We start from the raw sequence: 15734 nt of genomic DNA on the forward strand, positions 1-15734 counted from the left end.
GCTGAAAAATCATCAATGCTGACCTCCACATTCGTCTGTGGAATTTGGGGGCGCCAGATTTCAACGCACGGCTTTTACAGGATGAATATTAGACTCAGATTAACATCAAGTGATTTGCTGAGCCTGCTGTGTTTAAAACAAGGCGGCCTGTAGCTGCTGCTGATCCGAGCACAACAGTAAACACAGCAGATAAGCTGAATTTGAAATAAAGCTGTTTGTAGAAGAACTTGTCTCGGCGCCCTAAAAGCGGCGGGATCTGGTCAGGCAGGAAGTAATCTGCTTAAACTGATGATACACTGAAGCTGTCTGTGGATCAGAATGACACAGAAGACGCGTCTTCCTCTGTTTTAGCTGAATCTGCTGAGGAAGCATTCTAGAAAACGGTTGGAGGTTACATTTATATCTGATGCATCACATCAGCTACCGTAACACCACTGCCACAGCTCTAATTTCACACTAAGTTTACTTCTGTTTTCAGTGAATAATTGGTCCTGAACAGCTGCCTAAATAAGAGCTGGTGCTAAATGAGTTCAGCAGGAATAACATCAGGTGGAAGTTAACTGATACAGGTTTTCTATGGTGGATGCAGATCACTTAGGGAGCTCATATCTGATGTAAACTGCTGATATCATGTTGGGCTTTTCTGTGTATCAGCCTAAAATCATTTTGAAGAAAATGACATGCTTACAAGCCGAAACTAAATAAACAAACACTTTGTGTTTTTAAAATGTAAAGGTATTTGTCCAAAGTGCCTGGGTCCATTTGAGAGTAGATGAGTGTGTACATGCATTTTCTGGGTGTGTCGGCCCAGCTGTGTAAGGAATAACATCTTTACCTGTAACTTTTCTTTTTGTACCGTCATGTCAGTGTGCCTACTGCTTAGTTTACCGGCTTTATAAAAAAATCCAGCTTTTACTGAGCAAGTCAAAGCGCTAAATAATAAAGCAGTTTATCACTAATCATCCCAAGGCTCCAGCTAAGCGTTCACACCACCCACCGTTTAATTGTTGGACAGCTCATCTCTGAGTAACAGGTGGCCACACCTTTCCATTTACAGTCCGTCTACACTACATTTATGAAAATGTGAATTGTTTCTGCCATCTACGGCACATTTACACTGCACAGCCATTTGTACTGTCCAAAACTTTAATCTTGTGGCCATCTGTACTAACAGCTCTAGTTCATATCATTCATTGTCTGTTTCATTTTGAAAATCATGACACAGTACACTGTGATGAAACAATTCCCTTCATGGAATCAGTTACTTCTCCATTAGTTGGGATCCTTATGGGACTCACGTATTGACCGATGGAGGCGAATTTCTCCACCCTTCATAGCTTAAGTTTTTTCCTTATTTTTGTGTATTTTGATGATGATTTGAGGATAGTGTAGTGGTAAGATTGCCACCTTTCATGTAGGTGACCTGTAGGTGACCTGGGTTCAAAGCCCCTGCATGAAAGGTACTACCTTTGGCAAGACCCCCTTACCCCACCTGTTAGTTGCTTTGGATAAAAGCCAAATGCAGAAATTCTATTTATCTGTGATCTTCACACTAACACTGAAACTTAACGAGGCCTTTACTTCTTTATTCTTATTTAAGAAAAAGTGCATTTATGTACATATTTATGTACATTTAATAGTGTTCAAATCTGACAAAAATTTGAGCAGAAGCCACATTTTGAGTTTTGTTTCTGTGGAATATTCTCAGAGTTGCATCTTCACACAACTTTACTGCAGCACACAGATGTGAGCGTCTGAGCCACACATGATCATTCGACACTTAGTGCCCCGGAATACTAAAGAGCCTTATTTTGCTAAATGACGAGAAGATAAAAAGTGGGTTTTTGGTGAACACGTCCATCTAGTATGGCAAAAGGGCCACTTATTCAATATGGACACATGCAGGAAAACACACCTCAGCAGGCATTTTGTCACAGCATGCAAATGTGGACAAAGCAGAAGGTGTACGAGCGCATATTTTTTACTAAATGCAAGACCTCATTTTCAGGGCGTTTAAGACCTCGGAAGGTTTTTTTTTGTGTGTGTGTGTGTGTGTGTGTCTATGTGGTGCCTCCGGTAACTGACTTCACAGGGGGAGAGGCTACACACTGTCCACTGTTCTGTCCACACACACACACACAAACACACCGTATAATCACGTTCCCTGTCGGGCCCTATAAATCTGTAAGGGCCCAATTAAAGATCGCCTTTAGCATGTCCACCCCTACCAGCACACACTCGTGTTAAAAACAGGCGCACACACACACAAAAAACATAACACAGTTTGCTTTTTGTTGTTTGTATATTTGACAAAACAATACAAAGTAAAACAATTATAGAAATTGGCTGCAGATATAAAAACAGTGTAAAACCCAGAAAATAGGCTTTCTGGTCTCTGTTTGGAACTCACACACGTGCAGCTTTGTGTGACTCAAACCTGGACTTTAAGGTGCTACGTGAATATAAAAAGCCACAATCTTAAAGATAATAAATCATAAATCAAAGCTTTTGTACATGGAATGAGTTGACAGGCATGTGAGGCAGAAACAAGTGCATGCAAATTAAACTCAGGCTAAAATCTGGCAAAAATGTTGACAAGAATAAAACTTATTTGAACTTAAAGTTGTACTTAAACTAACAAAAGTGGCAAAATACCTTTTTTTTTTTTAAATCGGTGACATCATTTACAGAAAAGCACACACAAATTCAACAATGATCTTTTTTGAATGTATATCAATAAAAAATGACTTCCATGCTGCGTAATAATGAATGGAGAAGACACAGAGGGTTGAGTTGTGTTGCGACTGCTATGTAAATAGCTCATTAGTTCAGGTTAATAGCATCCCCATGCTCTTGGTTGTACGATTAAGAAAACAAGATCTAAGTGCTAAAATTTTGTCCGGAAAGAGCCTGACGACATGTTAAATGTCAACCTGCAAAATTATGCAAGAAGCTGAAAGCGTTTAAGGCAGACATAAATACCAGCGCACCCCGAGGATTTGATTTGGAATTTTTTATGTCTCTGCAATGGTGACGGAGAGGAAACAAAGGAATAATTAGACCCGTGAGTTGCTCGCCGCCCGTCTCGCGCACTCTCGCGCCCTCCAAATGTGAGACGCAAACCCATTCCCCCTCAAACTTGATGGTTGTTGAACTTATTTTTAGTGTCATTTGATAAGCTTCCCTGCTTGCACAGAGACATCCCACTGACCCAGCCACTGGTCATTGTCTATACCGCTTCCCGTCAAAGCCGGCACGCTTTGTCAGGTTTCGACTCGAATATCCATTTTGCATCTGAAGTACGGTATCCAAAGTGACTGGATCATTCGAGCCTTTTTCTTCAGCTGCTGCCCCCTTTCCTCCCCCACAGTGTTTCCGCTCACACTAACATCATTTGGGATTGGCGTCATGACAGCGCGCTTGAGAAGTCCACAATATATATAAATATATATTCAGTGCTTTTTGGGATGAGGGAGTTGGGGTGGATGGAGGGGGGGATTTAATTTCTGGAAATGAACAATACTTATCCGTCCGTCGCATCCGTTGCTTTGGGTTTGCGTTTTGGGCATGTTGCACCGTCACGGCAGAGCAGTGTCCTCTTTTTTCTGTGAGTAACGCAATAATAGGTCATTCAAAGTCAAAAGGCATAAAAAAGAGACAGCCAAGTCTTCACAGGCTGCTGCTTGCTGTTGCCTTTAATTATTCTAATTAAACTTCGATATTCTGGTGCTGAGAGAACTAGTGAGTTGTGACGCAGAGTGAGAGCCCTCGGAGGGTTGAGACGGAGCGTTGAGGAGTACAGCTGTATCTATATCTTAAGTCTTAACTGATAGGCTTGTTTATCGGCTATGATGTGCTACGCCTTAGTGAGCAGAGAGCAGACTGCACTGAAAACAGGGGCAAAAAACACCAAGCGCCATGTCAAGGTCTTGAAGGCATCAATCCCTCAAACATAGTTGGAGATCGTCGTGGTCAGGAGGCTGTCCTGCGGTCGGATAACGCTCTATTAATTTCCTTGTCCCAAGTGCATAATGAAAGGAAGGTGTCTTAAAAAAAGAAAAAAACTAAACTAAAGGGCAAAGTCTTGGTTCCTTCCAATACCTTGGGGCATCCTGTCTACAATTTGTCATGCGTGTGCACTTCTCAGTGATAAAATGACAGGAGAAACTAGTCAAAGGGCAGCCGCCAGGCATCCAGCACTGCTGAAGTTGGAGAGGAGTCGTGATGAGACATTGCCAAAAGGCAACGGACTTCTGCACTTGTGAGGCCCACTGGGATTATTCCGACTTCTACGCCAAAAGCAAACAGCCCCTTTTCTCATTTTTTTTCCCTTTCAAAGATAGCTTCCGTCTGTGTCCATGAAATTAGGTTTTTCACAGAAGGCACAATATGGTCAGAATATGTTAAGCCTTTGGTGCGCATGAGAAGCTAACCAATTCTGAGCGCTGTGTTCTGGGGCGCCATGCTCCTGTTTTTAACAAAACAAACAAACAAAAAAAATCCTATCATAAAAAGGCAGTAAATAACTTAATAGTTGAACATTAAAAGAATAACATTACACGTCGTAAGCTTTATAAGGTCACAGGATGAAGAACAAGAAGAGAAACTTTGTGCACAAAGTGGAAAGCCAAGTGAACAGATAGTGGTTTTAGCTGCAGGATTATACTTCTTAAAGAAGACCTGAAATTCCTCTCTTGTCGATCAGCTCACATTCGTTTTCATTCAGTCCTTCTTCTCCTTTACTGATGCTGCACGCGATTGAAATTAACACACCGGCCCTGAAAATGACACAAACACACACACAGAGCCTTTAGAATAAGCAGTTAGGCTCCACTTCTTATTCAACCAAATTATTATCCTAATAAAGCTTGATAAATAATGATAAAAACATTTTAGCAAAATTATTCTTTTGTATGATTTTCAGATTTAAGTATTCAATAAAATGTTCATAAAATAACATGAAAAAGAATGCTTGCATATTAAACAAAAATAGGAAGAAGTAGATCAATTCTAAAGACTGAAAAAAAAGAAGACACACATATAAATATATGTATTTATATATTTTACAAAGAGGAAACCAAGAAAACAGCATCATTTAATGATAGGCAAACAAAGTTAACATGAACATATTTAAACACACTGCTCACTGATAAAGTTATGGATGAAAATTCTGGATAAAAAAAAAGAAAACAATTCCACTAAAATTCTTGTCAGTCAAATTGTTTGTCAATCAGTCTTTTTTAGCTTGCAGTGGCACCTCTGATCCTTCACTTCATTCCTGAAAATATCACCTCTCAGATAAAACACAAGAGCTTTTGGTTAAATATTCAACTTTCCCAGCTTGTGCTGTGTGTGTGAGTGTGTGTGTGTGTGTGAGAGCCTGTCTTTGCAGCAGCAGCCAGTTCACAAACAGTAGGCCGACTGGCACCAAGAGGGAGCTCTCGCACAGCGAATCCTCAGCAGCCTGTCGGCCTCCAACACTCCCACAAACACACAACCTTCTCTTTCAGCATCCTGCTCTGCTCACCGTAACCTGCTTGAGCATTAAAAAGGTACTTTATTCAAGTTCCTATCTATATCCATTGATACCAGTATCCTTTGTCTTATGGTGAAAACTTAAGAGCAGTTAGCAGCTAATGTATCAACTCTAAGGACTGGGACCTGCTCAAGAGCAACAGAGAGGACATTTAAAGGGTGAATTCACACAAATCACAATGCAAAACTTCCCACATTTTTGATTTTCATCTGTTCATGTACATCCATGCAGATGTTGATCTATCAGACAGAACATCTTTTAGGTTTAATAGTATTTCCTTGCACCCATTTCCTTGGAATGGGTGCAAACCCCACAACCTAAACTCTTAAGTTATGCCTCTGTACAAGCCTCTCTGTGTGTGAGCCTCTCATCTACCAGGTAATAAGACTGAGCACAAGAAGGTCAAACAGACACACCTCTGCTGGAAAACTAATTCCATCAAGTGCTCGTGTGCTTAACTTTAGGTGGAGAAAATGTCCCTATGCATCCTCAACACTCTGGTCTCCTCAGCTAAAAACAACGTGATTTAAGCAAACACATTGTGTTATCAGACCATTCTCTGATGAAGAAAAAAATCTCTTACTGAACTTTATTTCAATTCAGGCCTTACCCCACAAGTTTGTGTGTTTGAACAAGTCAAAGAGCTTGCTCAGGTATCTCGATACTTAGGTTTTCTCTACCTAGAATGAGGTAACATGCATGGAAATGTTCTGGCCCTATATTAGTCAGGCACTCATCGCTAGTTGTGGATTTAAACTGACATAATAAGGTCCTTTGGAAGAGAAAGAGTTAAATGGCATTAGCTGTTTATTATATTCAAAATCTAAAACCAGTACAGGTTCGGTTCTTCGTAAGAATTGGTTTTACGCACGAATATCGGCAGAGAAAACATACTGAAAAAGCTGATTTGTCAACTGTTGGTTGACAAAAATCTATTTGATAAGCAGTTCATGCTGATGTGGAAAAGAAAAAAAAGGATTTAGACTCTAACGGTGGTTCCGGATCTAAAAAGGTGGACCTGGCAACAGACCTGATTCTACAACACTTGCACACCTGCTTCATTCACTCTCTGAAGACAAAAGCACATTCTTGCACATACAGTTCAGGGAAGACGTTTCCCACTGAGGTATTATGGACAAGAATGACCAGTATGTTGGCGTCTGAGCTGCCTGCTGAATGTGGAAGTCAACAGCCAGCTCCTCTGGTGCAGGAGCTCATACAGTATCTGCTCTACAGTCTGGCTCGGGAGCAGAATTGTGCATGGACCGACTGTGACGAGGGCTTTAGACAAGCTGGAGAATCTTCCATTTCCCATTATTTGGCAAGGCTGGTGGGTGTTTGGTGGAGGGGAGGGTGCTCCGCTCCATCTCTGCATGGTAAGCCCCTCGACGTGTACCCTCTGCAACTAATCTCACACAGTCAACAAATAAGGCACATCAGATGCTGTTTTGGCTGCGGCCATCAGAGCGGCTAAGTTCAGTGGATTTTACGGGTTTTATGAAGGCGGGGGCTCGGTGAGGGAAGAAGTGCTCTCTGTGGTGGCAGTATGGCAGGCGAAGCAGGGGTATCTGGTGTGAGGGCGAAGCAGGTGCAGCACAATACGGTCAAAACCATTCCAGCTCCCCTGTTCCCGGATGAATGGGGCCTGACTTGGCAGGGAGCGCTGCCTTGTAACTGGGCCATGTTGGAGAGACAGAGCCCCACCTGTGCCACCCGGAGCGGCAGAACAATAGTCTGAATATGTCAACATGGCATGACGGCGAAAACCCATCAGACGGACGGGAGCATTTCTGCAGACAGACGGGTGGATGAGTCAGGTGGAGAGACGGAGAAGTTGAGCGACAAGAGGAGGAAAAGGGGGGTCACAGGAAGGCATCACCTCCAAATGAAGACTGTGATTAATAAGGTTCATTATAAACACTCCACTGGCTTTCTGCTGAAGTAAATGGAAATATATGAACGGTGATATCAAATTAAGCTGATTATAACGGCATCCGTGATGTCTAACATGGCACCGAAAGCAGATAAGTGTTCAACGGAGGTAGAAATAGTGATAAGCTTTGCAACAAAGGATTCTTGTGACTTTAATTATCAATAGATTACTTTCTTAGGTTACAAAATATCAGAATGCCATTGTACTGTCAAAAACACAGCTTAAAACGACGGAAAACAATGTAAATGTCACAGAGGAAGCTGCTGCTTGCTGCTTTTATCTAATTAACAATTTCAGATGATGAGTTATTAAAGATGTCAATTCATTTTCTCATTAATTCTTTGGCTGTACTTTAAAAGTTTAAGGTAATTTATTCCCAGTTTTACTAGTAAAAAAGTGATATTGGTCTCAGAAGCTGAAACTTCTTCTGCCTTCTACACTGAGGTCAGGTTTGAAGGCCCTCACAGCGTGCTGACCGGAGCTGCAGAGGTCCACATTTCTGCCGTCCTCAGACATGTTTGTCACTTGGACAGTTGGCTTGTAACTTGAGGGAGAGATGCAGAAGTGAATTATGTGCATGTGTGATTTTGATTCTCTCACAGTATTCACACCCTGAGCAGCTCAAGTTCCCCGGAGCTGCCGCTCCCTGAACATCTCTGTGGAAAGCGACTGTGAGTTTCAGGGAAATGACAGGAGGTGACTAAACTCCTAAAAAAAAGCTTTTTTATCGTATTTTTCAGGATATCAAACACAGCGGGATACGGCGGTATAATTAATAATCGCTGAGTCTTAAAGACTCTGCTTGGGAAGTTTATGGGGCAAACACAATGTTTGTGAAATCAAAGTACTTCTGCTGCATCCGGTAGCTTGCTTGTTGTTGTGCTCAATAACCAAAAATGCTATTAATACCAATACAAACTACCCATCAGGCTCTACTCTGCTGTGATATACTGGCATTTGTGATAATAAGAGAAATAAAATTACTGAATGTTGTTTGGTTTTTATCTTTAACTGCAGCTATCTTTTGTGAGTCTGAAATCCAACATTATTCCAGCTGATTTTCCAACATACTGGGAACCGAGTTCATGCTGAACACACCAGAAGTGGAGGGTAAATTCCTGGATGTGTGGATCCATGCTTTATAACACACTGTTCAAAGTAACGTTGACAGTTCCAAATCCTTGTATTTATAGTGAATATGCCAATTTTCCATTTCCTGACCTCAAGCCAGGACTGGGGAAAAAATGACTTGAGTCAAAAAAGGTTTGTGCAAACTTTTTGAAAAGATATCACACAACCTCAGGAAACACTGGCTTGCTTACTGCCTTTTACAGTGTGTGCACTTCAAAATACAGCTGCACAGTTTAAGCCATGTGCATCTGCATACAATCACTCAGGCTTCCAGGAAACTATTTGCAGTGAACATTCCCTGTCATTGACATAAACTTTGAAGCACCAGAAAAGCTTTTAGTGAGGGAAGAACTTCATCCTTCATTTCACCACAGAAATGAAAGGTGGATTTTCTGTTTCTGAGTCTTTGTGCCAAAAAAATCTAATCCGGTTGTCTTCAAACTATCAATTTACTTTAGAATCAGACAACATACCTACGAAACAACATGATGACCCACAAGTTACACCCCTCAGTGATTTAATGTTCATATTTCCCCGCCTTTTATTCACCAAATCAGTGAATGAATTTGCAATTCATGAACCAAGCAAATCTCCAACTGGTGCTTATTAACTCAGAAGAAGTTTGCGATGAGTCCTCCAGAGTTTGGGGAGAGAAACTCCAGGAAATAAACACAGATGATGGTGTATTAGCGCTTTTCCAAATGTTTGTATTGGCTTGGTGCATTAATTGATTGTATAGTTTGTCACATTTACAATATGAAAAACAAAAAAAAAAGTCACATGAAAGAAGACTCCATTTAGGTTCCGGAATGAATCTCCCATCTGGACTGTAGTGTGAAAACACTTGCAAGCATGAGAGTTGTAATCCAGTTGCAAGATGCTTATTTTGCAGTGATAAGCTACAGGCTTTGAAAGACTTTATTACCAGAGCAGAGACGGGTTTTTTTTCCACATTGGAGCTTTGCAGCCCATACAGTAGCTTAGTTAATCTAGGGTTTACTTAATCCAACAACAACAGGGCAACTGCAAAACTCATCACTCATTATTCGAACACTTGTTTGTTGTTTTGACAAAATGTTGTCGAGCTGAATAGCAATACTGCATAATGCTCCTCTTTCTGTTGCATTAGCCATGGTTTCATCTGCTGTTCTGTTTCTACCTGAACAGGTGCACAGGTGCACTGAACAGTGAAACCATCCATCCATTTTCTATACCCGCTTAATCCGTCGGTCGGGTCGCAGGGGGGGGCTGGAGCCTTTCCCAGCGGTCATTGGGTGAGAGGCGGGGTACACCCTGGACGGGTCGCCAGTCCATCACAGGGCCACACAGAGACAAACGAGACAAACAACCACACACACGCTCACACTCACTCCTAAGGACAATTTTAGAGTAGAATTAACCTAAAATGCATAGTTTTGGACGGTGGGAGGAAGCCGGAGAACCCGGAGAGAACCCACGCATACACGGGGAGAACATGCAAACTCCACACAGAAAGGCCCCAGCTACAGTGAAACCAAAGCTGCATCGAGACAATAAAGTGGTGTTAGACCTACTCGATCCATTTCAGGCACATTGCAGATACTGCATGCAGGTTGTTGCTGTCATGAGTGCGTGAATAAAGCCATGACCAACATTTACATAAATGTGACCAATGGCACAGTTAATGTTACATATCTGATGTCTGAAAAGAGGCTAAACGAGCACGACTGCATCCCCTCATGTATATATTAAGACTAATAACTGACTTTGCGTATGCCAAAGCTTTCAAGGACAAAACATAAATTACACATCTTTGAATCTTGAGTTATGTTTTAGAATAACTCAATTTCAGGCTCTTTTGAGTATGAAATTGCACAGTGAGGAAAAATAAGCTTTTTTACTCCCAAACCTTTTAATTCAACTGATACCTTTTAAAGGCTAAGCTGGCACCTGACGTGACTTGAAGTCTTCCAGGTCAGCTCTTTGAAAAGTGTAATCCTGGGGAAAAAAAACACGTTTTCTGTATTCCTCCTTAATCCTGTTCAGTATCAGAGCAGGCCGGAGCCGATCCCAGATGCCCCTCAGTAAGAGGTGGGAACGCACATTAACAACAACCTAAACTGGAACTTAATGTTTCATTGAAGACAAGATAAGAATTTAAGCTTCGGTTTAAAGCATTGTAGGAACCCACCAAAAGTATGAGGAATCCTGCAGTCTGATGGAAGCAGCAGACTTTGACAAGTTAAAAAAACAACTCCTCACAGTGTCATCCTCTCCTTCGAGTCCCTGCCTGTCAGGCCTCAGCCACCAGACATGTGTTCTGTTTTACTCAGTGTCCTAAGCCACATATTGAACACATTAAAAGTTCAAGTTGGAGTTAGAAGCACAGCTGCATGGGTACAGAGGAGAGAGCCAGAGTGTGAGCAATCGTCCCTCCACGAGGCTTCTGGCCCTCTTCTCACAGCCCCTCGTCCCCACACACGTGCTGCCCACACAGCGCTGCCATCTGGCCTGCTGGGAAATCAGAGCCACCTGAGACTCGGCCAAATACATGATGCTTGCTGACAACTCGGGCATTTCTACGGATTGTAAAGAGATGAATAAAGATTATACAAGCACATAAGGTACATCTGAGGAGAAAAAAAAAAGCTACTCTCTTCACTACTGTGAAGTTTAGCAAGAAAATGCTGGAACACAAGACATGCTTTCAGGATACGTTTTTTTCCCTGGATCGAAACCAGAGACAACTTTCCATCTGTACTAAATATCCAGCTATGTACGCTGCACACACTAGTACAGTGGGCTATGGTGTAAATATAGGACATACAGGTTTCAGCTCCAATGCACCCATATATTGTGAATCTGTGCACTGCTTTAACAGCTTTCACTCCTCTGGTTCACTCCTCGTGTTTCTGTCAGATTTTGGAACTTGGTTGAAGGAATTTGATGCCACGTAACAACAAGTACATCAGTGAAATCAAACACTGATCCCCGTTTCTTTTTCATCTCATTCCAAAGGTGCTGGATGAGGTTTGAGGTGAGGAAGAACCACTTTTATAACAAACTATACTTTATACAAATATGTTTTGGATGATGCTCAAGTCTTCTATCAAGTATTGTCGTATAAGAAAGTTTTTTTCTTCATTTTGATTCAGGAGCCTACCTCAGACCATTGAACTTTGTGTCAGATCAGTACAAGGAAACATCTACTTACTTCAGGCACATAACGCTCTTGTCAAACATGAGATACAAATTGAATGGCTTCATCAGACTGTTAAAGTGACAGTATTCAGTCATACTGACAACAGTGTCAGAAAGCTGCTGTACATTTGTCATTCAAACAAGGCGATATATCAACTATGGGTACAGCGTGTTCCTACAGCAACATGTCCCACTCCCATACCAGCTGATAATAACTGCTTGTGCACCGAGTGTGTGAAAAATATCCCTTTTCTACAAGTTTCAGCTTGTTGAACAAGAACTCTGTGTGCATTGTGTCTGTGTCGTGTATCAGACGGAGAGGAAAAGATGTAGCTGCGGAGAAATGTTTCCGTTCATTTGGACCACGTGCTGCGAATAAACAGACTCTCAACCTGATAATGTAAGTAAAGCCATTAAATAATGGCGCAGGACAGGTTGGACAGTGCTGTTTCATTTTCATTTTTAATCAGCACAATCAGTTGAATTTCTCTGAAGAGCAGATTGCAGACTAAATGAACTATAATGTGTGTGTCTGATAGTCCGTCTGCAGCAGTTCAAATGCAGGTGCCGTCAGATGAATGGAAAAAGGTTCATGTCTTCAAGGGGAAACGGTGCTTCAATCTACCCCAGCAACAATGTTGATAAAATCCTTAATATGTTTCCTAATGACAGTTCAAGACAATCATTCATCCTTTGGTCTGAACTGTGAAATAACTTTTATTTTGCATATCCTCATTTTCTAGAAAGAACTTTTCCTGAAAATTGAATGTGAAAATATCAGATCTACCTCCTTACATGCATAAAATTCTGCCTGAATGTCCTCACACTCTAAGCACTTACAGGACTGAGATTCTGACTCCGTTCCTGCCAAAACAAACAAGAAAATGTTGGACTCTTCGCTAGCACTCATCTTCAAGTGACCTGATTTAATGTCACAAAAATCTGTTTCAGTATTTCTTACATCTACAGCTCAACTGGCTCAGCTACAGAATTCTACAGAAGTAGAATTCAAAACTGTGTAATTCAGCAGTAGTTTTAGTGGTTTTAATGCATCATGCAGCAAAAAGAACAAACATTTTAAGTTCATTTGCAGAAACAATTTTAAAAGTTGGGACGGAGACGTGTTTATGACCACATCAAGTCTTCTCTTTACACACAAGTGTTTGACAACAGAGAAACAAAAGTGTAGGTTTAAAATCACATGTACAGGATTTCAGCAGCTCAACACGTGAGACCTAATATGTCGTAGTTTTAATATCAAAACGCTCCACATGTTTTCAGTGGGTGAAAGACCTGTGCAGACCCACCCTGACAAGACCTTGGCCGTTATTTCACAGAGACATAAACTATTTCTAATGACCTTAGATCAATTTCCAGTTCAACTTGGCCCATTTGAACCATCCCAGTCCCAGAAAGGGCTACAGCTTTTTTGGATGTAAATTCTGTGCATTGACAGCAGTATTCAGCAGTGCCCTGTAAGACCATGCAATGACGCCCCCTCCAGAACAATGTTTGCTTAGTGCAGCGCTGCCCGAGGGCCTCAAAACTGAACTGCCATTCAGTTTTGGGTTTCTGCTTTGTCCTGTGCATCTGTTCAGATTCTCTGCATATTTCAATGGTTTTATTATAAACCCGCAATTCTACACTGAAAACTTTTCTTCCATTTTAAAATGTTTAAACTAGTTGTCCAGGCAGTCTTTCAAGTCTTCTGCAGCTCCTGTCTTAACTTTGAGGAAACAGACTGTTGCAATAATTTTTTAAACAACATTTGTCCATTTTGGCCTTTGACATGTTGCATCTAAACAGTCTGTCTTTACTAACAATGTACACCGCCTCACAGTTTAGAAACATGGCTCTATCACCCAGGTTTCCTCTCAGTTCCCTCCTGAAAGCTTAGGTTCAGATACACCAATTCTTCTTAGTTGTACTTGTATTGATTGAATACTAAAGAAACTGCTCTGAATGTGAGGGCTGTAAGCGACACCCATTGTAATTAAACAGGAACTCAGGCTGAACCTAATCGCGATGAGCATGAAGGGCTGGTCAGCAAGTTCTACTGTGTTTCTTGTTCATTAACGCAATTCGTCATTATGCACAATAATACCAGCGACATGTCTGAAATGTAAATCATAAAACAGCTTTTGCTTCAGTATCATCTGTGTTGTTTCAGGGTAATATGGCAACTATAGCTTTAAAATGGAAGCAGCAGGACTGTAGGTGCAGCTGTTTCCTGCCTGGGCCTCCTGCTTGCTTCCACCCCCTCCCACCCTCCCTGGTTTTGTCAGAGTAAGTGCACATCATTGGCAGCTAAAAGCTCTGGGCACGGTCCCTCTGGTTGTTCCAGAGAAATGCCAATCGTTTTGGCGTCAACGGGGCCCTCACAGACGGCGCATGAAGGCACAGATGGCACTAATGGACGAGCAGAATCCAACCGAGGGACCGGGACAGAGCCACACCGGAGCGCCGTCCAAATAACTGTAGTGTGAATGTACTGTATGGCCAACGCGCCACTCTGCTCTTGTGGGGCCAGTGCCACGGCAATGCGGCATAAAGTATTTAAAATGATAAAATAATCATAGGGGAGGGAGACCGTGGGAGGATCAGCGTGGAGCAGCGCCAGCAGGTTCAGACAGAGGAGAGATTGTTCTTTGCTGATATGTGTTGAAGTGATTTAGACAAGCCTCCATTCCAAGCCAACCCACTCCACCCAAACAACTGGGTTTACAGCTAATGGACTGACTGAAGCACTGCCTGTCAAGGAAGAGCCAGTTTATAGACTGCACCTTCCCCTGCTCCTCTCTGCGAGCCAGCAGATAGCCCGTTTTATGAGCTGTGGAGCGACTTTCATTTAGACCAATAACTTTCCCTCCATTTCCATGAGATGCCCACATACTGCAGGTCTTAGCATTTGTTGCATCATGCATTCCCAAAAACACGCTTCAAGCAAGTAGTGCTAAACAGATGCTTGCCTCAGCTTTTGGTAACACCAAGAGGTATCTGAGAACCTGTATGGAGAGCCACATTCTTTTATCAATAAAGCTTTAAACACTTCTACGTTACTTTATGATACTTTCTTTTTAAATCTTCTGCACGGTTTCTAAAATGGAAGCTGCATTGGAACCAGGGAATATAAGCTTATAGGTGGACAGATTGGAACAGTATGACATCTTAAAACTACCAACACAGCTTATTTAGATACAAATTTATCAGGTACTAGTTGGCAATCGCAAATATAGCAGTGTGTCAGCGGAGTTAGTCATAATAAACCTGCCTCGGCCATAGAAAAAAGATGGGACTAAGCTCTGATAAAAACACATGCAAACAGCTGCAGCAGCACCCAAATCCCACAAAAATAGAAAAAAAAGAAAAGGAAGGCCAGCTCAGCAGAGGACACACAGCTGTTCAGTGTCCCAAAAGCTCAGACAGCATGTGCAACACTTCTGAGCAAGGACTCCAAACATAAACCAAAAATAAACAGGAGGCCATTTATTAATTTTCCTTCTGGGTGCCACAGTGTATCAGTGTCCACAGAGAGCCAGTGGGCTCATCTGTACTTTTAAATTACGTGTCATCGCCACGGCTGTCCTCTCAGAGAGGCCGGCAGAGACGCAACAAACACTCAGAGATGCACTAAAAACATAAGCTCACATGCTATCTGCAGGCCACGGCCCTATCAACAAGCATCTTCTAAATGCACTGCCTGATAAAACTTCTCTCATTTATGTGGAGAGAGATTAAGGTTGCTCCTGCTTAAACTTTTGGGTTTTGCATACTTAAAGTCAACAAAGTCACTGATAATCTGCAGCAATATGGATTAACAGAAGCCACATTCAATTTTCTGCAGACAATATGAGGTGGAGAGAAGACGGGCAAATAAACATCTTATAGATTTTGGAAGAAGTGGAAACTGTTAAAGTCTGTACGAGTCAGCTGGTGCAGTCTGACAGCATAAAA

The 15734-nt window shown here is 41.9% G+C and overlaps 1 protein-coding gene across 1 annotated transcript in view; it reads right to left on the reverse strand.

The window, feature by feature from the left end:
* Nucleotides 1–2283: 2283 nt before the first annotated feature.
* The window catches only part of antxr2a (ANTXR cell adhesion molecule 2a), a 77475-nt gene continuing 64024 nt past the window's right edge, over nt 2284–15734 (reverse strand). Inside the window, exon 17 of the mRNA XM_072387298.1 lies at nt 2284–4778. Within this exon, the coding sequence (XP_072243399.1) occupies nt 4740–4778 (39 nt within the window). The 3' untranslated portion in view covers nt 2284–4739. The remainder of the gene's footprint in view (nt 4779–15734) is intronic.

The sequence above is a fragment of the Leuresthes tenuis genome, unplaced genomic scaffold (assembly GCF_036924035.1).
Source record: "Leuresthes tenuis unplaced genomic scaffold, fLeuTen1.0.hap1 SCAF_6, whole genome shotgun sequence".
NCBI lineage: Eukaryota > Metazoa > Chordata > Actinopteri > Atheriniformes > Atherinopsidae > Leuresthes > Leuresthes tenuis.